Genomic DNA, 25,878 nt, shown 5'->3' on the forward strand with positions numbered 1-25,878 from the left:
TTAATTCAGACCCCGTGTTTTATTTGGTGTAGGTATCTCATTCTGAAGTGTCCACTGTTTACCTGTAGGCTTCTGTAAATTAGAGTGTGGCGTGTCGCTTGGTATTTGTACCAAGCATCATGAAGTGTGTGCCTCAGCACAGCTGTTGATCAGTCTTTACTGGAATCGTTTAAAGTTCTTCTGAGACCGCTATCTCTATTTTTAAAATTTTTATGGCCAAATGCTGGTGAGGGTGACTTAATTAGACTGTGGAGAGCTTTTCATCGTGTCTTTGTATATTAAAGACACTCATTTATCAAAATGTAACTCAGAACTACCAATTTTTGAGTGTCACTTGTGTGCCAAAAAGGTGTCAGCCTTTGACATACATGATCAAATGCCCTAAAAATAGAAATCTGTTTGGCTTTCTTTTCTTCTGACTCACATAATTTATTCTCTGCCTCCTGCCCCATATTTTCTGAGCGCTCAGGTGCAGGCAGGTATACGTGGCTGCTTATTCTCTATTATTGGTGTGAAAACGAGTATGTCAGAGCCTGGGTCTTTTCCTGCACGTGACTCTTCAGCCACACACTTTTTTGTGCTCCGCACATTTTTTTTCAGCTCAGTTTTTTTTGTGCGTGTGCTGTGCTGATCAGGGATCCTGTGCTTCTTGCTGGTCCCAGTGCATGTGATCTGTTGGTGCAGTGTCGCTGTGTTCCTCACCCACTTAACCGACTACCTTATGAGGCATAGTTCACCTTTACCCAGAAAATGAGTGTCTAGGCAACTTGCTGGAATGATCCCCTTGATAATGAAGTATCTCTGGATTTTGTTAACTGCTTGTAACACTAGTTTTAGCCGGGAGAAAACACTAATTCTTTGGTTCTGGTTGCCTTATTAGAATCGACTTTACTCCTTAGTGTACTGCACTGACTCTTTCAGCTTAATGAAACGAAAATTCACTCTACCATCAAGTCCCTGACATTCTTGTAGCCTCCATAAAGTTTGTCCATCATATCTCACTTTTCTTCACACCTGCAGGGGTTTCCAGGTGTAAGGGCTTATTGGACTGTGAAACTGTTTCTGAGAAGGCCACTGCATAAAGTAGTATATTGCATTGTGTACAGGACTTCTGTTTCCTGCTCTCGACAAGGGCTGGTGGCCTGGGAATCAATCTGGCTTCGGCAGACACGGTCGTCATCTTTGACTCTGACTGGAACCCCCAGAACGACTTGCAGGCACAAGCCCGAGCCCACAGAATTGGTCAGAAGAAGCAGGTCAGTGGAGAGAGACATCTGGATGTGGTTTGGGGGAGGCGGAAGAGTGGGGGGGGGGGGGTGTTATTTAGCCCTTCCAGGATGTTTGTAAGATGCTTTTTTCCTGGTTTGCTTTCATTTCCTTAAGTGTAGATGCCTGCTTGTTAATTAGTACAGAGAAGGCGTCTAAGGTGTTTTGGGGCTAAGATGAACTTCTTAGGAAACTGTTCTCTTTTGGTGTTTGAGAAGTACATCACCAATGACTTTCAGGTTTACCCCAGGAAAGAGATTTGATGAATAGATTTAGAACTGAAATTTTTCTCTATTTTAATGTGGGTAAGTTGTTAAATAATCTAACATTGTTTAAAATGGCCTATTTTTATTATACATGACAGTGTTCGCTCTGAGCTATGTTGGAAAAATACATGCTTTTTTTGTTTTTTTGTTTTTTGCTTTGAGATTCCATGTGAATCTCAAAATCTGCTCTAGTATCGGGTAATGCCTAAGTTTCATATTCGGCCAGAGGTTCAGTTTTGGTGAAGCTTTTCATCAGTGAAACTGATTATTCTTAGCAAGATTTTTATCATTAGAATAGGCTATAATAATAGTTCTTTAGAGGCAGTTTTATTTAAGATTGTAACTGGTTACGGTAAAAATATTGCATCTACTCAAGCCACCTGTTTGGATGGATGGCTTATAGTCATTTCTGGTAGGAGAGAGTAAGTCTTTTTTTATTTCTCTTCTTGGTTTTAGACAGAGGTAACGTGTGTGTGTGTGTGTGTGTGTGTGTGTGTGTGTGTGTGTGTGTGTGTGTGAGATCTGGTATAAACATAACCTTTCTCTTTGTACAGGTAAATATTTACCGGTTGGTTACAAAGGGGACTGTGGAGGAGGAGATCATTGAACGGGCCAAAAAGAAGATGGTATTGGACCATCTGGTGATTCAGCGCATGGATACCACTGGCCGGACAGTTCTAGAAAACAACTCAGGAAGGTCCAAGTAAGTGCCAGAAAGACAGAGGAGGTGGTCAGAGCCAAACTGATTTTACATCAACAGTTGATAGAATTCATCCTTCTAATAGGATTCTCTACAACTGGTGTTATTCATTAATTACCTAGAAAAGGCCAATTGAAGACCACAAGATGTCATTTTCATTTTTTTAATTTCTTTTTTTGCCTCTCAACCCTCTGCTCATGTGCTCTCCCTCTTTCTTGCCCCTCTGCTTGCCTTTTGGTTTTGTCTCCACATATGACATTTGACGCAGCAGCAGTGGCAGCCACATGCCCCTCCATCATACTTTCATCTTTCATCTCAGCACGAAGTCTCCTTAAACATTTCAGTAGTGAGAATCTGCCAGATGGGGTTGGCCGCTGTTTACTATTGGTGAAAAATGTTTGTGTGGAGATTGTTACTTTTCCTACTAAAAACAGAAAGGTCTAGAAGGAAGATAGTCAAGTTTCAGTTGGTTTTATTTAGGAGCACAATTATTTCTCTGATTGAGTTTACGTTTTGACCAAATTGCTGAGTGTCTTCTGAGGCCTCCCTGCAGCCTCTGTCACAAGTAGAAGTCAAATGAGCCCTTCCCTAAAAAGAATATTTTCAGGTCATTTTCCATTCAAGAGGAACCTAAATGGACAAAGCTTGGTTCTTTTATTTTGGACCAAAGATGAGAGGTTGAAAATTCTTGGTAAACGATAACTTTCTGAGTCAAAGGACAAAGAGAAAAAAGAATTCTCTTCTTTCATGTTGCTAATTATGTTTCTTAACCCTGTAATGGATGAGCCGTCAGGAAAATAATTCATTTCTTAGTCTGCTGCTAGGTTAGCTTTACCAACACAGACTTATCCTGGGGATTAAAAAAAATGAAATCTTTGAGAGATCATTTTTCTTGGGGCAGAATTTACCAGTAATTTGACTCCTTTTTGAAGGGTAGCTATTTTATAGTAGAATTCCATAGAGGTTATTTGACATTCTTGAGAGATTACAACTACATTTTACTTCTACAGCTCAAATCCTTTTAATAAAGAAGAGCTGACAGCTATTTTGAAATTTGGAGCAGAGGATCTCTTCAAAGAACTTGAAGGGGAGGAGTCAGAGCCTCAGGTAATTAAAATGAGGAAAAAACGTTTTTGACAAGCATCCGTGGGAGTCTAAATTTTTCTGGAAGCAGATTTTGAGTCTGTGAGAGGTGTTTATAAAGAATAGTAATTACTTGAAGGGTATAGTTTCTTTTTTATTTTTAATAGAGCTCAAAGCTCTTACTAAATAGAATAGGAAAGAATGAGAAAAGCATTTGAGGATTCTGTCTTTGCTCTTTTTCATTCCAATTTTATTTCCTGTAATTTCCTAAGTTCACCTTGTCATTTGTATAAATAATCGTTTGAGACATTAGAGGTAAAGGAATAAGCTTGAGTACTGTAAAGGTAAATGAAGTATCAGAAAGGAGATTTGGTTTATTTGCACCAAACATCTGCAGTTCATGGTGATAACTGTTGCCCATTTACCATATTGTATTGTTGGTGTCCCTTTAGGAAATGGACATAGATGAAATTTTACGCTTGGCTGAAACTAGAGAGAATGAAGTGTCAACAAGTGCGACAGATGAGCTTCTGTCACAGTTTAAGGTATGAAAATTATTGTGGGAGGAAATCCTCAGCATTGATTTATTAACTACTACTAATTATCTGTGAGTACTTCCTGTGTGCAAGGTGCTCTACGTTTAATTTACCTCAGTTGACTCTTACCTTTCTTCTCCCGAGTTCCAGGTGTGTGTATAGATAGTTATTGTGAGTGTAGACTACAGATAGTCTTCTGTGTGGAGGTAGTCGCTTACGTGGTGTGTCCTGCCCAGTCAGAGTCAGTGGATAGAGAAAAGTTGGTGAAGGGGCTCAGAATATGTGTCAATGAGATATGTGGAGAAGCAGATAGTGTGGAGCTCTGGAAAGTGTGGAAGGGGTTGTGGAGAGACATTAATAGAATCAGATGACAAAAGAGGTCAAAGGTATGAAACAGAAGGTGACAGAAAGCTCTTGATGACTTGGTGGCTTTTTTTTTTTTTTCTTAAGAGCAATATGGAGTGGTGTCTGATACAACAAAATTAAATGAGGTCAGATCTAAGTGCAGAAGCTGGGCACCAGATGAATAGGAAGGAGGTGGCAGCATTGAGTATAGACTTAATTTAAAAGCTTATAAAGAGTGTAGTGAAGGTGATTTATGAGGATAGAAGAGTCAAGGAAGGCAAGGGTTTTGAAAGATGTTATGTCTTTAGGTTGAGGAAAGAGCTTGAGAATAGGGAGATATTGGAGGTTCTAAGGAAAGAAGGAAAATTTGATAACACATTGCCTTAGAAGAGAGTAGAAGGGATATAATCAAAAACATGGTGGTGGAGTTGGCCTTCAAAAGAAAAAGGAAGGTACGCTTCAGGGTCTAGGAGGGGAGAGAAGATGTGGGATTCCTTCCTTGGTGACTCTAATTACCAGTAAGTGAATAAAGGAGAAATGATTTGAGACAGCCGTAGGTGGGGCCAAGAGTTACGGGAGGAACTGAAGGGAGGAGTGAGCTGAATTTAGAAGATAGGACTTCAAGTTGGAGCCAGTCAGCAGGGTCATATGACTTCCTCCAGTGGTACTTGAGGCCAGAGGGATTGGTTCATTTGGTGGTCCCAAGGTGGGAGATTGGCTTGCGATACTGAGGATTGTCCACGTGGCAAAAGTTTCCTGAATTTGAGTGAGAACATGGTTGAAAGGATTGGCTATGGGCTGCTTCCATACAGGTTAGAGAAGCAGGGGACATCTGAAGGTTCCAGTGATGGTTAAATGCAGTACAACCTTTAGGATTGTGAGAGAGATGGGTGAAGTGTTGGGAAGGGAGCACTAGTATGTGACGAGGTCCAAGTTTGGCCACAGGTAGAAGTTGTCTCAGAGGAAGAACACAGAAGGAATTGAATAAACCAAAGGATCAGCGTAAGTGTGTTTGAGGCTCAAGGTGAATTATTACTGTTTGTACTGGACTCCCACTTCTATGAATACTACTCTCTTTTAAAAAGTAATCTTCATGATGATGATTTGGTCAAAATATTATGTGATTATTTAGGTATAACAATTTCTGCATATTAACAGGTTAATCAGAAGTGGTCAGCATATTACTGGTGACCCTTGCCTTTCTAAAGCCTTTTTGGCTGTTACATTTCAGTACCTGATCAAGTGATTTGATTAACAGTAAGAGTCTGTCTACCCTAGAGGGGCTTTTTTATTTCTGGAGTGTTTGAACTGAATTGACTTTGTTTTTCCCACAAATCCTTTTTTATCCTAATTTAATATGTTGGAAAAGATAGTAAGCTTTTTTTGAGATAACTTAAGATTACTATTTTCTTAAGTAATAGTAATTGATATTTGGATACTTCAAGCCCTTTTATAACCCTAGGATGAAATAGATATTATTTTCTTCGTTTTATAGATAAGGCATCTTAGGCACAGAGGGGCTAAGTAGATTTCCTAAGGTGACACATATTAGAGTTATGATTACATCCTAGGCAGGGGGTCTGGCCTGTAGCGTGTGGCCTTTAACCACTTCGCGCTTTAACCACTTCACTTCCCGTCTGCATGAACCACTGACATATATATTTATATCATTTATGTTATTTTTATCTAGCTGTTTTAAAAGTCAGATCTAAAGTAATTACAGACAGTACTTAATTTAAGAGATTGGTCAAATGATTTTATAAAACAAAAATGTTAAATTTTCAGTCTAAGAAATTATACCTCTTGTTTTTGCCTTGGAATTATAAAAATCTTATCCTGAAGACCACAGTATCTTGTGGTGGAAGTTAGAATTAATTGTGGCCAAAAGTCATAAACTTCTGGCTTCACTGTCAGTTCTAAGTGACTTTGAGGAATGGAACCTCCAAAAGCTCTTTTGTACTTAATTTTAGCCTTAAAGACTAGATGGGAAGGTGTAAAAAGGATGTGAAGCCTGTGTCTGGGGCTTGCCCACCACTGCTCAGAGGCTGACCAGAGCTGTAGGATGTGTCTGTGTGTAGCCACAGTCTGAGTCTTTGAAGTGCGTACACTTAGATGATTTTTGTTCTGGTGTACGTATATACATATACATAATACGTATACATACGCGTATATGTATGTGTACATATGTACAAATCGATGCCAGTTAATAAATATTTGATATGTCACAAATGGAACATTCTTCCAGGTTTGTTTGAATTTTTTGTGTTTTGTATTCTCGTTTTCATTTCTAAGAGTAACGTGCACTTTTGAGTGTATGAAATCATTGCATACCTTTAGTTTCTATACTTCGGATAAAAATGAGTAAGGCAGCTGGTTGGGTATTGATTGCTTCTGCTTTGAGTTATGCATTATTTCCAATGAGCACGACTTAGTAGCAATTTATAATTTAGAATTGTAATTTCATAATGGATTGGTATTTAAGTAACTCTCTAAATTTTCCAGTTAGTATCATATTTAAGTGTGTATGACTTAACAACAAATCTTTGCATAAAACTTCTAAGACAATTTATATCTTTATATCTGTTTCCCTATTTCTCAGTAATATTTCTGATGAGGGTTTGGCAGGATGATTTAGGGAGAATAAGGGAGAGATTAGCAGATAATTGATTATCTGATTATATAATGTCACAGGAGTTCTTATATTACAGTGTCTTATTTGGATTAAAAATGCTGGCTGAGTTGGAGGTTTAGCAGAAGGTGTTTGGGAAATAGGGAAATGTCAGTCAGGCAATGAGTTGTCCATTTGTTTGAAGGTTGCCAACTTTGCAACAATGGAAGATGAAGAAGAGCTAGAAGAGCGGCCTCACAAGGACTGGGATGAGATCATTCCAGAGGAGCAAAGAAAAAAAGTAGAGGAGGAAGAGCGTCAGAAGGAGCTAGAAGAAATTTATATGTTGCCTCGAATTCGGAGTTCCACTAAAAAGGTGATCAAGTGAGATCAAGATAGGAAAGTGCTTCTTACTCTGCAAAGTACTAATTATTAAATTACTATGGAAGTACTGATTATTCAAGAAAGAGGCTTTACATTGTTGCCTTGACATGGGAGGAATATTTTAGAGTAAAATTCTCAGAGAAGGAGCACTCTGCATTGCTCATGAGTGCACCGGTTTGACATTTGATCTTTATAAATTGGTTCTTTGTGAGATGGATGGATGGGATTGGAGTTTGGCAGAAATGTGCATTTTCCTGTTGAGATTAGAACCAGTAATCCTAGCAACTTGGTTCTATTTGACCGTGCCTTTGACTTTTAGAGCCACCCTCCTTTTGCCTTTAAGTGTTTGTTCATGGCACTTGGTATAAATACTTCGTAAGAGATTATATGACCGCAAACAGAGAACAAACACATACTTCACAGCTTATAAAGCACCATTACAAGCTCCATCTAATTTAATTGTTACAACAACATTGATATAGGTAGAACAAGTTTTATTACCCAGTTTGTTGGACATAACAGATTTGGCCAAGGTCATAGCAAATGAATATTAGTAATAGTAGCTACCGTTGATTGAGCACTAATTGTGTGCCAGGCATAGTCATGTTATTGTGCCTATTGACTCATTTAAATCTTCATGAAAACCCAAATAAGAGGTACTGTTCTCCCCATTTTACAAATGGAAAACGTAAGCACAAAGGGGGTAAAGTAACTTACCCAAGGAAGTAAACATGAACCTACAATTCAGATAGTTTTATTCCACTTCACTTGGCATTACGTTTCAGTATATCTCTGGAAATGTGAATATCCCAAGCAGGTCTACCTTCATGATGTGAAATCTGCCTCCTTATTTTCTTAAAGGAAAATGGACGTGTCCGATAGGATGAAAAGTTCCGGGCACTAAAGAATTAAGATGGGCTGGCTTTGGTCCTTTGGCCTCTTGTGCTTGGCACTAGCTACAGTGTGACTTTGCCCTTTCAGGCTCAGACAAATGACAGTGACTCTGACACTGAGTCCAAGAGGCAAGCCCAGAGATCCTCTGCCTCTGAGAGTGAGACCGATGACTCCGATGATGACAAGAAGCCAAAGCGCAGGGGGCGCCCCCGAAGCGTGCGGAAGGACCTTGTCGAGGGATTTACCGATGCAGAGATCCGAAGGTTGGTGGAGGCTCTGCTGTCTCTCACTCGAGTGTGTTTGGAGGGTATGCTGTGAGCCGTGGGCTGCTGGGATTCCTGGCACTTAAGATAGGGAGGGCAGAGGCTGACAATCTGCAAGGAAGGCAGGAGACGGAATCCTTCCCTGAGTCTCCAAAATGGTTCTTCCCTCTCCAGGGTTTTCCTCGCCTGAGCACTCTCTTGTTGGTTGCTCAGCTCTTTTTGTTTTCTTCTGTTCTCTGGTTAGTCTGAGCATTTTCACAAAGGAAGTCCAGCCAAGAGAAAAGACATAATTGGAGGTAAACTTGGGCTGAGCCTTTCTTTTTTTTTCTTTATTTAAGAATAGGAATACAGGGACGCCTGGGTGGCTCAGTTGGTTAAGCACCCACCTCTTGGTTTCAGTTCAGGTCATGATCTCATGGGTTGTAGGATTGAGCCCCTGTGTCAGGCTCTGTGCTGACAACACGGAGCCTGTTTGGGATTCTCTGTCTCTCACTCTCTGCCTCTCCTCAGTTTGAATTCTCTCTCTCAGGAAAAAAAAAAAAAAAGATTAGAATGCACACATGCCCAAGTGTCTGTGTATATAAAAGAAATAGTATGAATGTAAAAAATTAAAACAGTATGGATAATGCTATTTTCATACCCTTGGTCTTCCCAGCTCACTTCCCATCAAGCAGATACCCATTTGGTTGTGGTTTGGTTTATTAGTAGTATACCCAACATACTGGTTCTGCATCCTTTTCTCACTTGTAACTGATGCTAGATGTCTGTGTCCATACTTAGTGCACATTTGTTGGTATGTAATTCGTACACATCTGCCCTCCAAAAATGCTTGTAAGCATTTTTTCCCCCACTTTGCATGATGTTTTTTATTTTAGGCTGAAGAAAATAGTATGAAGATACTTCATATCAATTAGTCCTTCCAAGTTAATATAAACTGTGAGGTCTTTATTTTCCCCTGAATTGTTATAACTATCCTTTCCTTCTTTTTTTTATTATGGAACAGTGTAAATATATGCAAACATTGACAGAATAGAGTATATGTCCTCTCATACTTACGATGTTATCATCATAACCATTTTGAATTTGTAGGTAGTCTTATATGTATACCTTACATCCTCTTGCCTCCCTACCCTCAGTATTATTTTGAAAAGAATGTGGGGGCGCCTGGGTGGCTCAGTCGGTTAAGCGTCCAACTTCGGCTCAGGTCATGATCTCGTGGTTCGTGAGTTTGAGCCCCACATGGGGCTGTCTGCTGTCAGCACAGAGCTTGCTTCAGATCCTCTGTCTCCCCCTCTTTCTGTCCCTCCCCTGCTCGTGCGCTCGCTCTCTCTTTCAAAAATAATAAAATTTTTTAAAAAAGAACATATTCTGTGATAGTTGGACACAACGTTCTACAGATGTTTGTTATGCCTGTTTGTTTCCATGTTGTCTGAGTCTTCCATTTCCTTACTGATCTGCATGAATTGGCCCTTTTATCATAAGATGTTCTCTTTTTTTTGTCTCTCATAATGATTTTTGTCCTAAAGTTCATTTTAACATATCTGATACTGGGGGCGACTGGGTGGCTCAGTTGGTTAAGCGTCTGACTCTGGTTTTGGCTCAGGTCATGATCTCGCAGTTTTGTGGGTTTGAGCACCGAGTCAGGCTCTGCACTGGCCGCGTGGAGCTTGCTTAGGATTCTCTCCCGCACTCTTTGCCCCTCCTCAACTTGCACTGTCTCTGTCTCTGTCGAATAAATAAATTAAAAAAAAAAATCTGTACCAGTGCTGCCACTTCAGCTCCTTTTGGATATTGTATGCACACTATCTTTTTCTCTTTTTTACTTCAGTATACTGTCTTTGAACCTAGGTTGTGTCTCTTACAGACAGTATGTAGTTCTATCATATTTTAAAAATCTATTCTTTCAAGTTTTTCATTTTGGAGTCTTTAATCATATTTGCATTTCATGTAATTACTGAGAAGTTAGAATTTATGTCTGCATTTTGCCATTTGTTTTCTTTATGTCTTATGTTTTGTTTTTTTTTTTTTATTCCTAGGGCTACAAACTTTTGTGTTATGTAGGTGCTTTTTAGTATATCATTTTAATTCCCTTGTTTTTTTGTGTTTCTCATAATTTTCCCATATAGTTTCGTTTACTGTGTTTTCAGTTATTTTCCTAGTGGTTTTCTTGGAGATTATAATTAGTACCTTAACTTGAAACAGTTTTGTTTGGAGTATCATCAACTTAATTCCAGTGCTGTCTTAAAGTTTTACTCCAATATAGCTTTAATCCTCAACCCTCTTCTGTGCTATTATTGTCAAGCAAGTTATATTTTTACATGTTATAAACCCATCAACACAGTTTTATAATTACTGCTTTATGCAGTTGTTTTAAAAAATCAGCTGACAGAGCGGGAGGCTGTGCACCTGGGTGGCTCAGTTGGATAAGTGTCCAACTCTTGATTTTGGCTCGGGTCATGATCTCCTGGTTCATGAGATTGAGCCTCGTGTCAGCTTCTGCACATCTCCCACTCATGCTTGCTGTCTCTCTTAAAATAAATAAAACTTAAGAATGAATGAATGAGGGCCTCTGGATGGCTCAGTCGGTTAAACGTCTGATTTTAGTGATGTGGCAGATTACGGTGAGGACTATGATGTATCATGACATCCTGCTTTTTAGCTGTTGGGAGGGAAGCAGATGACACATGAGCCAGCATAGAACACAGTTAAGGGTAGAGATTTGTGGATCGATTGGATTTTTGTTTGCAGATAAGGTCGCACAGGAGGAGTCAGTAGAGTTTCCAAAATAGTTTTGCCTAAGAACTTTTAAATCATGTATTTACTTTGCCTTGTTCCCAGAAGTATTTGAGGCAGTCTTAAAAATCTTACAGTTGTGTTATTGACCAGAAAAGAATAAAAAATATTACCATGTGGAATCGATAGTAACAGTATTGAACTGAATAGAGAGGTTAGCCATATTGGAGTCTTATCCCAAGAGTTGTGGTGGTTGAATCATTTACTCCATATTGAACTCCACAAACTTGTACCTTCTAAAAAGGGTATTTTTAGAGTTAGGTCTCTGTTCTCTATAATGACCCTTTTCAGTTTCTTGCTCAGTCACTGAGAGTAAAATTGATCTTTACTTTGACTACATCTTTAGCACTCATTATTTTCAGTTGACAAGTTTCAGAGTCATTCAGCACTCTTTTAGTTAGTGGCAGTTGCAAGGATTGGGCTCAGTCTGTTTTGACAGTGTGTATGACGTGTTTCATCACAGGATGTGTTGTATTTGCATCAGCAGAGCTAAGAGCCTCTTTTTTAATGTGTTTTATTGATCCTGTTCTCAGGTTCATCAAGGCATATAAGAAGTTTGGTCTCCCTCTTGAACGGTAAGCTCCTTATCCACCTGTTTTTCATTTTTATTATGTAGCAGGGGTTTTTTTTGGGGGGGGGGGAGGCACTACTTTCCATTTAGTACTAACGCTAAGAACATTTATTTTCCTGGAAACATTTTTTAACAAATATTAGCGTGTTGTGTGATTGTACACAGCCTTTTGGGGAGGGACGACAGAGATGACCATCTGAAGAGAGATTTTGCTGGAATGGAAGATGTAGCAAGTACATTCAAAACTGTAATGCAAAGAAATAATTTCCAGAAGCGATGCTCACATAATTCCATTTGAAAGAATATATGTAGTAACTATTTGCAGCCTAGTTCTTATTCAGTAATGTAAATTTGTGATTTTGTAGTCTTCTTCTTCTTAATAGGGTGTCATGAGGATTAAATGCAAATAGCTTGAGACCTTTCCAGTTGTAACTTACTAAAGGTTGACTGTCATTACTATTTCATTATTTTACGTGCATTCTGAAAATGAACTCAGAAGTTGGATTTCAGCAAGACTCTTTCAACCTAGTTTAGTACTTTGTCCAGAATTAGCAATATATCCTATAAATAATAGTACTGATTTGAAGGGAATACCAGATTCCTTTCTCTTATTCCTGATAAACTTCTGGAGTAGTAGAACATTACAAGCCTGTGTGTTTTTTGTCCTGTTTGGAGAGGAAGCAGTGACGTGTAGCAGTAGCAACAGTGAAACCAAGAAAGTCAGGTGCACCTTCCCAGGATTGTTGCTGATCCTCCAGGTCAGAATGCTGGTCTTTGAGCCTGGTACCATAAAAATCATCAGGGTCTGGGAAAGTGTGTCTAGCTCCTTTGGGCAGACTGATTTTTAGACGTTAACGTATTTGCATGCTTCATGTGAGATCAGTGAAACATACTGTAGCAGTAACTGTACTTTGCTTCTAGGAATATTGTAATGAATGAGAGTAGGGCTGGAGAAAGGATTGTGAGCTTGTCCAAAGCAGCAGAGTAGTGCAGTTTTTGGCACTTGACCTGCTACCATTGTCAGACAGCCCATCTAGTTAGTAAAGGAAGCCGACTCCTTTCCCCTGTGTTTTTTGAAATTACTTTGTTTTGTGAACTACTCCAAGGCACAGTTCTTAATGATGGAATGCGTACATTAGCCCTGAGTCACTGTTGGAGGGCTCTTGGTGGAGCCTTGACACAACCAGTGAGGAAAGGAGAGAAAGATGTCTTTGCAGGAGCAAGCATATAGGGGACCAGGTGGTAGCTCATGTGACATTAGAACAGTGGCCACAGGGCCTTGATGTTGTCCCCATATCTGTCCTTCCTCAGGCTGGAGTGCATAGCCCGAGATGCAGAACTGGTAGATAAGTCCGTAGCGGATCTGAAACGCCTGGGTGAGCTGATTCACAACAGCTGTGTATCAGCAATGCAGGAGTATGAAGAACAGCTGAAAGAAAATGCCAGCGAGGGTAAGTCAGCAAGTCCCTGCCCATGGTTCTCCTGGACCTGGCACTTGGGAATGGGAATTGTGCTAAGGGGCTGGTTTTTGAAGAACAGACTTCTATCCCATGCATCCCTAATCCTTTGAGGTGTGTATTCTGACCTTCCTTTCTGTGAGCTCAGTGTTGTGAGATCCCAGAGCTCAACTCACAAACGAAGTTGATTTGCAGAAGGTGGAGGTAATGAACAGCGTGAGTGCTTTCTTCTGATGTTGCTCCAGAAACCTTAGATTTGTGTTAACGCTCTAAAACCCTGAGTGGGCAGAGCTGACTGTATACATCTGTATTTCAGCTACAAATGAGGACCTTGTTGACAACGATCATCTCTAATTATCTGGGATATACAAACATGAGTTGTGTTGTGGCAGACTTAAAGGGATTAGAGAATTGGAATAAATAAAACAGGAGATGAATATTGTAAACATTTCTGTTACAGCGAGATTTTCGTGGCACTAGAATTTGTTACAGTTATGCGTGACAAGTTATACCCTGTCAATGGTCTCATTTGCTGAGAGTAACGGTGCCAGCCTCAGAGGTTAGAACGATTACTGCGTAATCCCATACCTGAAAAGTGCCTATTAGCATGTTGTCTGGCTTGCAGTGTTAGCTAAGATCAGTGAAGAGGTATTTGTGCTTTAGATTTTTTTAAGGGCATTATCGAAAGTAGTAGAATTTTAAAATATCTTCAGTCAGATGGGGCGCCTGGGTGGCTCAGTCAGTTAAGTGTCCAGTTTCGGCTCAAGTCATGATCTGATGGTTCGTGAGTTTGAGCCCCCTGTCAGGCTCTGTGCTGACAGCTCAGAGCCTGGAGCCTGCTTCAGATTCTGTGTCTCCCTCTCTCTGTGCCCCACCTCCACATGTGTGCATGTGTTCACACACGCTCTCTCTCTCTCTCTCTCTCAAAAATAAATACTAAAAAATTAAAATATCTTCAGTAGAGTCAAAAATTTCTTTAGATGTCTTTTCCTTTTTTGTGAAAGAAACTTAAGTGGTTTGGACAGTGATCCCAGTTCGTGTTTTTATAGCACTCAGAATACACCCAAGAATAAACTTTAAGTTTACAGTGTTTTCTTTTTTCATTGTAATTGTTGTGAATAAATTTTACATTCACAGGGTTCAAAATTTAAAAACGGGTACCCTGTTTCTTGTATCTTTCTAGAAATAAGAAAATACATATTACAAAAAATGAATAGATGATATTTTCCCCCTTATTCCCACAAAAATGCAGCACATGTTCTGTACCTTGCTATTCCTATCTCCCAGTATATTTTGGTGAGATTTCCTTGTAACAGTTCCCTGCCTCCCACATCCCTCTTTTTTGATTCATGTTCTCATTCTGGCTCCGGTTAATTGCTTCCTCCTGCCATTGGGTAACTTGTTACCCCTATCTGTATTTGCCATGAACTCTGGGTTCAGGATGACATTTCTCATTCAGATGTAAGATTGTCGATAACTCTTTCCTTAAGCGGGAAATTTTTGTTCCTAAAAAAGCTAACATAATTATGTATTTGTCTTATCCTACATTGGACACATTTCTGAATATCGATACCAGTCTTACTCCTCAAAGTTTGATTTCTTTGCTTTTTTTCATCCCACTGGCTCTGGGCGGTCAAAATACTGTGTTTTAAAATTATTTGAAGTTCTTCTTTTCTCTCTGCTGTTAGCTCACCCACTTAATAGCGCAACCCCTTTAAGTTTCATTTATTTTCAACTTTCAGGGGTTGCTTTTCTCATGTTGACTTAAATCTCATTTACATGGTCCAAAGCTCCAAAACTCTGAAACAAGTTTCATTTAGAGAATCTTACTTTCATCCCAGCCCCCAGTCCTGCTTTCTTCTTCCCCCATAGGTCGGTGTTTCTAATAATACTTTAGGGTTTATCTTTTTACTGTTTCTCTGTAAGAATTTCAGTGTGTGTGTGTGTTTCTTTCCCCTGTTGTGTTCCTCGTATTTTCACGTGCGGAGATCACTCCTTCCTTTTGCAATTGCAGTGCTCCGCCATGTAGTAAATGTTAGTTCGGACTTCATTGTTCCCGAGCAACAAATATTTGGGTTGTTTTTAGTCTTTGGCCATTTTAAAGAAAGCCACAGTGAATTTGTAGTCTAATGGATATGCTGTTTCGTATCTCTGCCAGCGTATCTTTTGGATTGGTTTCTGGAAGGGGTTTGCTGGGTCCTGGGGAAGTATGACTTGGTTGGAATTTGCTAAATTCTCCTCCAACCGTCTGGTACCATTTATACTGCCACCAGCAATGGATATTGGTGGTGTTTACAGGCCTCACAAACAGGATATTGTCAAATGGTTGGGTTTTTGCCAAGATGATAGGTGAGAAATGGTGTCTTGTTTTTCTTTTAATGAGTAAGGTTTTTCTAAGAGCCATTTGTGAACCACCCATTTTCTACTTTGTTTTCTTTTGAGCTGTTGGTCTTAATTTTTAGGATCTCTTTTTCTGATGGAAGTTCCTGGTTTTCCCCTATAGTTTGTAATGTGTCTTTTTACTTTGCTTATGGCATTTTAAGAAAACTTAAATTTTTTATATAATCAAATGTATCAGTCTTTTTACCTTACTGTGTTTAGGTTTTGAGTCCGTTAAAAACATTTCCTCTACTCCCAGAATAAAAAGGAATTCACTGTGACTTTTTCTCCTCTTGTATGATTTCATTTACTTTTATATCTCTGACCCACTTGGACTTACCCAATTTTGTTTATTTTTTGTATGGTTACTGTATATCTCAATACAATTAAAAATGATTCATCTTTTTCCCACTGCCTGATTTTTATTCTTTTTAAGACTTGCATAATCTGTTACTGATATACCATATGTTAAGGGACATTCAGCTGTATAATCTTTTGCTTTACAGTGTTGTGGTAGATAATTGTGTATGCTTTCCATTTTGCACCATTCTCTCCCACCAAGCATTGAATGAGGGTGTTGGTCTCTTGGTCTCACCAACATAATTTTCTCAAATTTTTGAATTTTTCAACATGATAGGTCAGAAATGGCGGGGCGCCTGGGTGGCTCAGTCGGTTGAGCGGCCGACTTCGGCTCAGGTCAAGATCTCGCGGTCTGAGAGTTCGAGCCCCGCGTCGGGCTCTGAGCTGTCAGCTCAGAGCCTGGAGCCTGCTTCCGATTCTGTGTCTCCCTCTCTCTCTGACCCTCCCCCGTTCATGCTCTGTCTCTCTCTGTCTTAAAAAAAAAAAAAAAAAACGTTAAAAAAAAAAATTAAAAAAAAAAAAAAAGAAATGGTATGCATATATATTTAATTTGCATTTTTCTTCTTGTGAGTGAGGTTGAGTATTTTTCAAATGTTTAGGAATCATTTGTATTTGCTTCTCTGTGAGTTGTCTCTGTCCTTTGCCCGTATTTCTGTTGTAATCCTTTTATTTTAAGGTGGGGAAACTGATACTCAGGTTAATAACTAGAAGTGAGAATGAGAAAAGGGAAGGGAGGAAGGGGTACTATGTGCAGATTTGGGAATAAATCCAGATTTCTGAGTTTTAGAGAAGTGCCTTTCCCACTTCCTCACATTCTGTTCCAACTCTTCTGTATTGGGAATAGCATTTGCAAGTGAATTCTAGTGGGTTACAGAAGAGTATCTAAATAATGGTTTATAATCATAGCATCATTTCATCAACTTGAATGTTAACAAAAAAGAAATCTTTTTTTCAGGCTCTGAGCCATTTTTTTCTTTCATAGACAAGTGTCATCATCTTGTGCTGGACTATGACTAGATTTGACTGGGTTTCATCTTTAATTCTAGGATTATTTTAATCTGGCACTAGGGCTAAAGAAGTCTTTCCATGACACCTTATGTTCATCATTTCAGTTGGTATTAACTTGATCTACTTTTTTCATGGAGAAGATCATCTTTGTAACACTGGAGTTTCCTTGAGGCTCCTAGGTGGCTCAGTCGGTTAAGTGTCCTACTCTTGATGTGGGCTCAGGTCATGGTCTCTCAGTTTGTGAGCTTGGGATTCTTCCTCTCCTCTTTCTGCCCCTCCCCTGCTTGCACTCTCTTTGTCTGTCTGTCTGTCTGTCTGTCTGTCTCTCTCTCTCAAAATAAATAACATAAAAAAAATTTCAAGTTTTCTTGAATTGTTAAGAGGATAGTTAGAAAACGAAAGAAATCAGTATTACTATTCATCCTTCCAAATCTTCTTTTTTACTTTTAATTTTATAACCAAAGTATAAAACAAACAGGAAAGTTAAAAGAGAATTATAAATACCAGTGGATTAAAAAAAAATCCTAAATCTTAAAAATCTGAATTATTTGGAGGCTACTTTATAAACATTAATTGAGAAACTTTTGATTTTAGATTATATCTTTGAACTATAACAATAAGCCACTGATCGATTTCTAGTGAATAAGAGTTGGAACTCCAGCAAATTCTCACTTAACTGATGTCAAATTGGTGTTCTTCAGGGAAAGGACCAGGGAAAAAGAGAGGCCCAACAATCAAAATATCTGGGGTTCAGGTTAATGTGAAATCCATTATACAACATGAGGAAGAGTTTGAGATGCTGCATAAATCTATCCCCGTGGACCCTGAAGAAAAAAAAAAGTGAGTCTATCCTGTGCACACTCATGAGTGGTTGTGTTGTAAGAAAGTGGATTTGGGGTTAAGTCATGGATTGTCAGGTCATGCTTTCACTGTCTTTTGTAAAATGCATCAGGATACTTTGTGTCCCAAATTTGAAAGGGCCCCCCTCTCATCTCCTCCTGTTTTTGAAATCCCTGTAGATACTGCTTAACCTGTCGAGTGAAAGCTGCACATTTCGATGTCGAGTGGGGGGTAGAGGATGATTCACGTTTACTCCTGGGAATTTATGAGCATGGCTATGGAAACTGGGAGTTAATTAAAACGGATCCAGAGCTTAAGTTAACTGACAAAGTAAGTAAATCTGTGATGCTGGAGATTTCCAGATTTGTTGAATAATACATATTTTTTGATACCTTATTTTTAACTATTTTCTGGGGGGTGGGGGATCAAATTCGAAATTAGTACAGTAGTAAATTCCTGGGATTTCTTTGTTTTGGGGAATATTACCATCTTTGGTGGACTGGGGCACTGTTACATAGATGAAGATAATAGCCAGGTGAGATTTTGGGGAAATCACAGGAGAAATCTTAAAATTCTAATTCTTCTTGAAGGTACATCAAATGTCATTGCAACAAATACCAGGGTAAGATTATTAGTAATACAAGGATTCTTCGGCCTTAATTGTTGGCCGCCTGTTTAAAACTGTATTTGAAGCAGTCGTATTTCCATTCTGCACACAGAGTGAGCCACACCTTGGTGTTTTTTGTAATGGGATTAAACCTTGGCTGTACGTCTCCCACAAAATCGAGCCTCCCACCCTACCCGTTGCAGTCAGGCTACCAGACAGTGAGGCCGTGCTCAGAGCTGTAAGCAGGGAAAGCTGACTGGCTCAAACTTTAGTAGGACGCGCTCCACGTTGTGCTCCTGGCAGGGCTTTTCCTGGCACGTCAAACAATGCTCATCCCACGTGTGGTGTTCTGAGAGGGTGACAGCACCCTGCCATAAGCACTGAGACCAAATCCAGTCTGGCCCGAGAGGTCCCACCGTGGTAGCAGGGACGGACCACGTCCTGGCATAGCTCAGTGCTCTCCGGCAATGCTCTAAGAAGCATTTTCAATCTAAAACGAAGCTTTAACCTAGCTCCAGGGATTCCCTGCTCCTGGAAGGAGGAAATCCACGACGGCTGGGATGCTCTAGCAGATGAAGCCAACAAGCCCCTCCTACCTGAGTTGTTCTACCCTGTTAACAGCACAGGTAGGAGCCAGTGGGAGAGCTGGATTTCTCCATCCCATTTTGTAAAACGAGAACGGCTCATGAGGGATTTTCAGTGACCGGGAGCCATGGACGTGAGATAGGATCTGAGGTTTTATCTGTATTTCGGGTGGTTGGGGAGGGAAAGGACTGCTCAGTTCTTTGTTGTTTCTGTGTATCTGGATCCACTAACCGGGACATGGGTGGTGGCGGGTGCTTCTCTTCCTTTCCTGTTGAAGATTCTGCCCGTGGAGACGGATAAAAAGCCGCAGGGGAAGCAGCTGCAGACCCGGGCGGACTACTTGCTGAAGCTGCTCAGGAAGAGTCTGGAGAAGAAGGGGGCTGTGACGGGCGGGGAAGAGGTGAGTGGGGCAGCCGACCGGGCATCCTTCAGCGGGCCGAGGCTCCAACCCTGCAGAATTAGGTAGGAGAAGGGATGCTTGCCCTCTCCAGGAGGCACATTCCATAGTCAGGTGTTGCTTTTGAGGGTGCAATAATGATGTTTTGGTTGGTAGTAATAGAAAAGTTCATTCGGTAATTGACCTAAACATCTTGGCACCTTTCTTACAAGCCCACTGTCCTCCAGTATTGCCTCAAAACAGTCCTCACCTCTCCCAGCCCCACTCCAGACATATGCTTTTACTGTTTCTTTATGCTGCTTCCTCAATTTTGGAACAGGGTGCTGGTTGTTGTAGGAGTACCACCAGGTTTACCTGGCGTAGCTAACTCTGGGCTGCTTGAATGATGGGTCCCGTAGGTCTAATGGATGGTTAGTGGATTCGGTGGATTCAGAAACTGGCCTTCAGTTAGGACTGCCTTGGCTGCAGAATACCAGGTGAAGAATACCAGCAGAGTTGCCAGTGAACTCATCTAAACCTTAATCTGCTTTTATTTTCCCAATTTTTCATTTCAAATGAGAATCACAGTGAGGAGGAGAGAGGTTACATTTGGTACTAGCAGCCTTTGTGGGTGCTGGTTCCTAGTCCTCTGAGAGCTCTGCCGTTTGCATTCGTTTCCCTGTATTATAAACAAAACAAAGTTTATATAAAGTCACATTTCATTTCTGATCGTTTTTAATGTTATAGTGTCATAAGTAGTGCCATTCTCCAGACAGCATGCTGAGTATGAAGTGTACATTAGGTTCTGGAGGGACAGATTAAGTCATGTTTATACTTGTAGATTTCTGAACCATGTTGGACTGGATCCATATTTTAACCTTTTTCCTAATCTTTAGATAGAGTGTACTTCTCGATTTTCAAATGTCACTGTTAGGTCTCACATTAAATTTATTGGTATTTTTGTGCATAAAGGTGCTTTTCCTTCTTCTGTATTCTATCTTTAGTGTGAATTCCAAATACTGGAATCCATAGGTTCAAGGATGTGGAGGCTTTTATGTGGCATAGGGACCTGTATAGGGCCTACACGACTGTTCTCCTTTTTTTTCCCCCAGGTGGAATAAGTTGCATGCTTTGAATTGCCTTTGAATCTTCTCGTTTGAATTGGATGACTGCTCCTGCTCCGAAGAGTCCTAATGTTACCTGGTCATGCTTTTTAAGGGACTTGATTTGTGGTTTTAACATCATTTTCTCTCTCTTCCAGGCCAAATTAAAGAAGCGGAAGCCTCGAGTAAAGAAAGAAAACAAAGAGCCCAGGCTGAAAGATGAGCATGGGATTGAGTTTTCATCACCTAGACACTCAGACAATCCATCGGAAGAGGGAGAAGTAAAGGTATGCGGCTGGATTTCAGTTGACAGTTTGCTTGTAGGCTACATTTATTTTGCCAACTGGTATATATAAAACCATTCAAGATGTGTTTGGTTTATATGCAGAGTCAACAAAGTGAAAATAGAATCTATATGTCTTTGCTTAACCCGTGAGAGGGGAATCGGTTCATTTAAGTCGGCCATTGCAGAGTCCTAGATAGTGGAAGTAAATGAAGGGACCCGTGCAAGGTGAAGTGATAAATGGCACATGACACCAAGCCTTGCGGTGAGAAAGGTTAGGGAGTGGTAGGGACTGTGGCTCACCAGGGGCCTTGTGCCTGATGCTGAGGGGCAGCGGCTCTGCTGTTCAGTGCGTCGTGGGCTAACAGAACGCTTCTGTGGGTCAGGTTTGGCCCGGGGCCTGGCAGCTTGTGAGACCTCTGGCCTGAGCAAACTGAAAAATTGGTAGCATTTGGTGTGTTGTTTCAGGGAGTAACAACTTTATGGGATTTTATGTCGTTTCCCTTTGGGTGTGATGGCACTTTGAGATTAGCTCCAAGAGGATCAGCAGTGAGTGCAGAAAGTGGCATGGGTTTGTCATGCATACGCGAATTCAAAAACTAGCAACCTTGACAGTTACTAGGTGGCGGGTGTATAACATCTCTGGGCCTCAGTTTTTTCTGTCTGTAAAATGGGAATGATAATGCCTCTGGTTGAAGGGTTGCTGTGAGAATTAGAGAGATGTGAGTCAAGAGCATCTGCGGCTCCAGGCTTAACTGGTTATTTATCATTGGGGAGTTTAGAGTTGTGTGAGTGCATGCATTAAGGCTGTAAGCGTGAAAACGAGCTTCCAAGTGTAGATGTAGTGATGAACCAATGCAGACGGTTGCTCCTCTCTCTAGAAAGTAGGCGAGTAGATACAAAGTTTGTGGCTAAAGCTCATAGCCCTGTTTGTTTTCTAGGATGATGGCTTAGAAAAAAGTCCAATGAAAAAGAAACAGAAGAAGAAAGAGAACAAGGAGAACAAGGAGAAACAAATGAGTTCTAGGAAAGACAAAGAAGGGGACAAGGAGAGGAAGAAGTCAAAAGATAAGAAAGAGAAGGTATCAGTGTCCTTCTACTTACTGAGATACCCACAGCCTCTGAAATTTCTTCTAGGATTTAGAATGGGGTTTGAGGGTCCGGAAATCATCGTCTCTTTATGGGCACATCTAAGAAGGAAGGGTGGGGTTGTCAGGGGGATGCTCGCACCTCCTCTTACAGAGAGGGGAATGTGCAGTTTGGGGTTTTTTTTTTTTAATATAGAAGGCCTTTGATCTCTCATAACATTTCAGAGGGGAAGTTTTGAATGACATAGGACAGGTGAGAGAAATCTGCATTCACAGGTAATGACTTGAAATATGTTCTTACGTTCATGGTAGAAGAATATAATCCATAGATGAATTTGAATATTTGACGGGTTTAGGAGTTGAACCAAATATATCCAATGAAGTGTTTAGAGTAGAAATGGATGAAAAACGCTGCTATTCTAGAACCTTTGCTTTGGGAGTTTTAAGAAGTTAATTCTAAACCACAGACTTCTGGTAGAGTGTTGCTTGTATGCTTGCTGACTTCTGATGAAATTATTTTGTAATTCACTCTTAATCATTAAAACATACAAACAAATATCTACTATAATCCCATCATCCAGTGATCTCTGTAGTAGATTTCTTGATGAGTCCCTTTTGAACTTTTGTTTTATACGGATGAGTATAAAATGAAGATCAACTCAGACTCTTTGGGTAGTCCTTTCTCCCAAATTCAGCAGTACATCAGAAACAACATTCCAAGTGAATAAGTGTTAAAATCACTTTGAATAAAGAAGGTTCTGTTTGGTTATATATCTTGGAAGCAATTTAAGCTTCCCATATTGAAATCACTTTGAAATTTTTTATGTTAGGAAAACCTGTGCCAGATACCTTTGCATCTGTGCTCCCGCAGAAAGATACTCAGTTTTTTTTTTTTTTTTAAGTGAAACATTTCCAAAATAAAAGCACGAGGAACAGTGTACCAAACATCCACTCATCCACCACCCATGTATAACTGTTACCAACATTTTTTCATGTTTATTCCAAGTGCCTTTTGTTTGGCTGGTGTATTTTGTGTTTTGTGCACACCTTACCGGCACTGTTGAAGCCCCCTCCATTCCTTCTACCTGATTTCCTGACTCTGCCTTCCTGTTTTTTCCTCTCATGGTTTGAAACCTTCCTATCTGTGTTTTTATACTTTTACCATGTATTAAAGAATCGTAAACAAAGCATACTATTAGGTTTTCAAATGTTCATACGTGAAGTCAGTGTATAAGTATGTATATCCATCCTTCTGCATCCTTTCATGGATAAATGAGATTTATCCATGTGGATTTGTGTGCATTTCAGTCATTTACAGTACTAAAGTTAATACAGATTTCTTGATCAAAGTGTATGTTCATAAGCTCTTAATAAAAGTTGCTACATGATACTTTACAAGAGCTTTGGCAATTTATAATCTTAGCCTGTTGATGACGTTTTTGTGCATTTTATGGTGAGGGGATAGAAGCCAAAATAGCATTGTTCTGAAGCTGAAGTTATAATTGGTTTTTTGGAGAAAGAAATGGAAATGATGTGTGATTAAGCCATTTGTTAATTGTGTAGATTTGATTACATGGTGTTTCTGAAGACTTCATCTTACCCTTTTTATAAACTGAGTCCGTCACATTTCCCCACTGGAGTGATGTGACATAGGTAAGAAGTCCAGCTTACAAGGCAGGATTGCACAAATGACAATGATTCCTTGTAACTCTTTTTTAAAAGCCTAAAGGAGGTGATGCCAAATCTTCAAGTAAATCAAAGCGATCTCAGGGTCCTGTCCATATTACAGCAGGAAGTGAGCCTGTCCCCATTGGAGAGGATGAGGACGATGATCTGGACCAGGAGACATTCAGCATAGTAAGTCTTAAAATTGAGGGGTGCTGGTGTGTTTGGCCACAGTGCTTGCCGTGGCTCCGTCTTTCTCAGGTCAGCCACACAACCGCAGTTGGCCTGAGTGTTTGTATATTACTTTGGAACACATTGCTTCTACTGTCTGAAGACCTTTTGCTCTGGAACAGGCTGGAAGGAAGAGATTTTCTTACTCACTCTCTGGGGAGAGAGTTTGGGGGATCGATTTCATATCTTGTGCTCCCACTCAGAAAGGCTGCAAGCGGCCCTTAGAGGCATTTGGGAAACCCTAGTGTTAACTGAGGTAACATTTCCTAAATACTTTCTGTGTGCCAGCCCCTGGAGTTAACCTACTGTGTTGCAAAGGGGACTGTTTCTGTCACTGCAGACTTTACATTTGAGTGGGGGAGATAGTCAGATAGGCACATAGATTGTGCTTGTGCTACTGTGATGGGGACGTGCGGGAGGGACAGCAGATTCTCTGAAGATCCTGTGAGAAGGGGAGCGGACCCAGGCAGAGGCTATTGGGAAGGCATGTTTAAGGAGGTGATGTTCAAATTGGGTTCTGAAGGAAGAGGAAGAAGTCACAGGAGACGAGGGCAGAGAAGAACGTGCCAGGGCAAGGCAGCAGCATGCACAAAGGCTGTGTGACAGAACTGCCTATGGTGCAGTAAGGGGGTTACAGAAGGCCACTGTGGCTTGTGTGGTGAGAACAAGGGGACAGCATGACATGAGACGCGGCCGGGGTCCTGGCTGAGTGCACTGGAGCAGTGGTGAGCCTGGTGTTACCCTCCATGCTCTGTACTGCGGTGCTAGGGGCTAAGTCACGGCCCAGGTCTCATGTGGGATTGGAAACAGTCCAGTGTGTCCTTAAGGGCGACCGTAGCCCCTCACCGGAGCTGCAGGTTCTTCACTGGACTGTGTGCTCCATGAGTCCCCTCACCTCCTCTGCCCAACCTTGCATAAATCACAGCTCGCTAGAGCAGTTAATTCAGTCTCAAAGAGAACCTGGTCTTCCAAATCTCAAAATACTCCTGCTGTGTGGCAGCAGAGGGTAGGATACTGACCTCATCCTGTAAGGTAGTCTTCTCGTTACTCCTGTCTCTGTGTTCCCCCCAAATCTATACACACATATCTATTTTTTATTCTTCCTTCTCATTTATCTTACTCCTCTGTTACTGTTCTGCCCTGAGCTCTCTGATGGGGACTACTTTCTTATGTCAAGTACACTTAGGTGTAAGAAGTGTATCTGAAGAAGTATCTCTAAAGTAAAAGATACATCAGTATTTGAGTATTTAAGCTATCTGAAAGGGGTAAGTTCACTGTACAGCCAGCCATCTGATCTGTATCCTGGTTTGTCCTTAGCCCAGTATTTCTGAGAGGAAACCCCAGCTAGTGCTTCTGTGTACCATTTTCGTTTTCAGAATGATCTTACATACTGGCTCTTTTAATTGTGCTAAGGATTATGAAATCCTTAAAAAATGTAGAAAAATGTAAAGAATACGAGAGACATTGATACAGGTACCATGAAGCCTTGTCAAATGTGAGTTTTTAAGACTGAGGGTAAAGTTGAAGTCCCTGGTGTTTCTGACTCTAAACCCACACCTCTCCTTTCTTACCTCCCCAGGAATAAGGGTGGTTTTAGGTCCAGTTGTCATTCTTGTGCTTGGTTTGAGAGTTTTAGGACTTTTGTTTGTCTATAAAGACCATAATGGGTCACATAAACAGCCAGGCACTGTTTGTGTGCATTTAGGTCTTTTTCTCCACAACAATCTTATGAGGTAGGTAGTTATCTCCACTCTACTTACTAAAAAATAAGGTAAAGAGAGTCACATAAGTTGTCCAGTGTCACCACAGTTAAGATGTGGCACAGAGGTTTGACCCAGACAGTTGGGCATGAATGCCTGGGTTCTTAACTGTTCTATTGCACAGCCTCCTAAGTTCCATACGCAGCACATGATCTTGCTCTCCGTATTCAAAGACTTGATATAAATGCCACGCTGTGTATGTCATGTAACTTGATTTTCCTCTCTCAGCATCTCTATTTTTTGAGGTTTATCCATGTTAGTAGTTTAAACTTTTGGGGCGCCTGGCTGGCTTAGTTGGTGTAGCATGCAACTCTCGATCTCGTGGTCTAGAGTTCAGGTCCCACGTTGGATGTAGAGCTTGCTTAACAAAAAAATTAAAAATTAAAATAATTTTTTTCGTATTATTCTGTATTAAGACTTCTATAAT

General features: G+C 40.5%; 1 protein-coding gene across 4 annotated transcripts in view; it reads left to right on the top strand.

Moving 5' to 3' along the window:
- CHD2 (chromodomain helicase DNA binding protein 2) overlaps positions 1 to 25,878 on the top strand; it is a 122,661-nt gene that overhangs the window by 74,658 nt on the left and 22,125 nt on the right. For 3 of the 4 annotated variants that reach the window (XM_060617742.3, XM_060617736.3, XM_078448975.2), the window contains 14 exons: positions 1,107 to 1,256; positions 2,087 to 2,235; positions 3,243 to 3,339; positions 3,768 to 3,860; positions 7,010 to 7,180; positions 8,170 to 8,345; positions 11,672 to 11,713; positions 13,021 to 13,160; positions 17,615 to 17,753; positions 17,933 to 18,083; positions 19,223 to 19,345; positions 20,583 to 20,711; positions 21,649 to 21,789; positions 23,518 to 23,652. In XM_060617742.3, coding sequence (XP_060473725.1) covers positions 1,107 to 1,256; positions 2,087 to 2,235; positions 3,243 to 3,339; positions 3,768 to 3,860; positions 7,010 to 7,180; positions 8,170 to 8,345; positions 11,672 to 11,713; positions 13,021 to 13,160; positions 17,615 to 17,753; positions 17,933 to 18,083; positions 19,223 to 19,345; positions 20,583 to 20,711; positions 21,649 to 21,789; positions 23,518 to 23,652 — 1,836 coding nt within the window. The remainder of the gene's footprint in view (positions 1 to 1,106; positions 1,257 to 2,086; positions 2,236 to 3,242; positions 3,340 to 3,767; positions 3,861 to 7,009; positions 7,181 to 8,169; positions 8,346 to 11,671; positions 11,714 to 13,020; positions 13,161 to 17,614; positions 17,754 to 17,932; positions 18,084 to 19,222; positions 19,346 to 20,582; positions 20,712 to 21,648; positions 21,790 to 23,517; positions 23,653 to 25,878) is intronic. The other variant, XM_078448976.2, reaches the window with a different exon arrangement.

This window comes from Panthera onca, chromosome B3 (genome assembly GCF_046562875.1).
Source record: "Panthera onca isolate mPanOnc1 chromosome B3, mPanOnc1 haplotype 2, whole genome shotgun sequence".
Lineage (NCBI taxonomy): Eukaryota > Metazoa > Chordata > Mammalia > Carnivora > Felidae > Panthera > Panthera onca.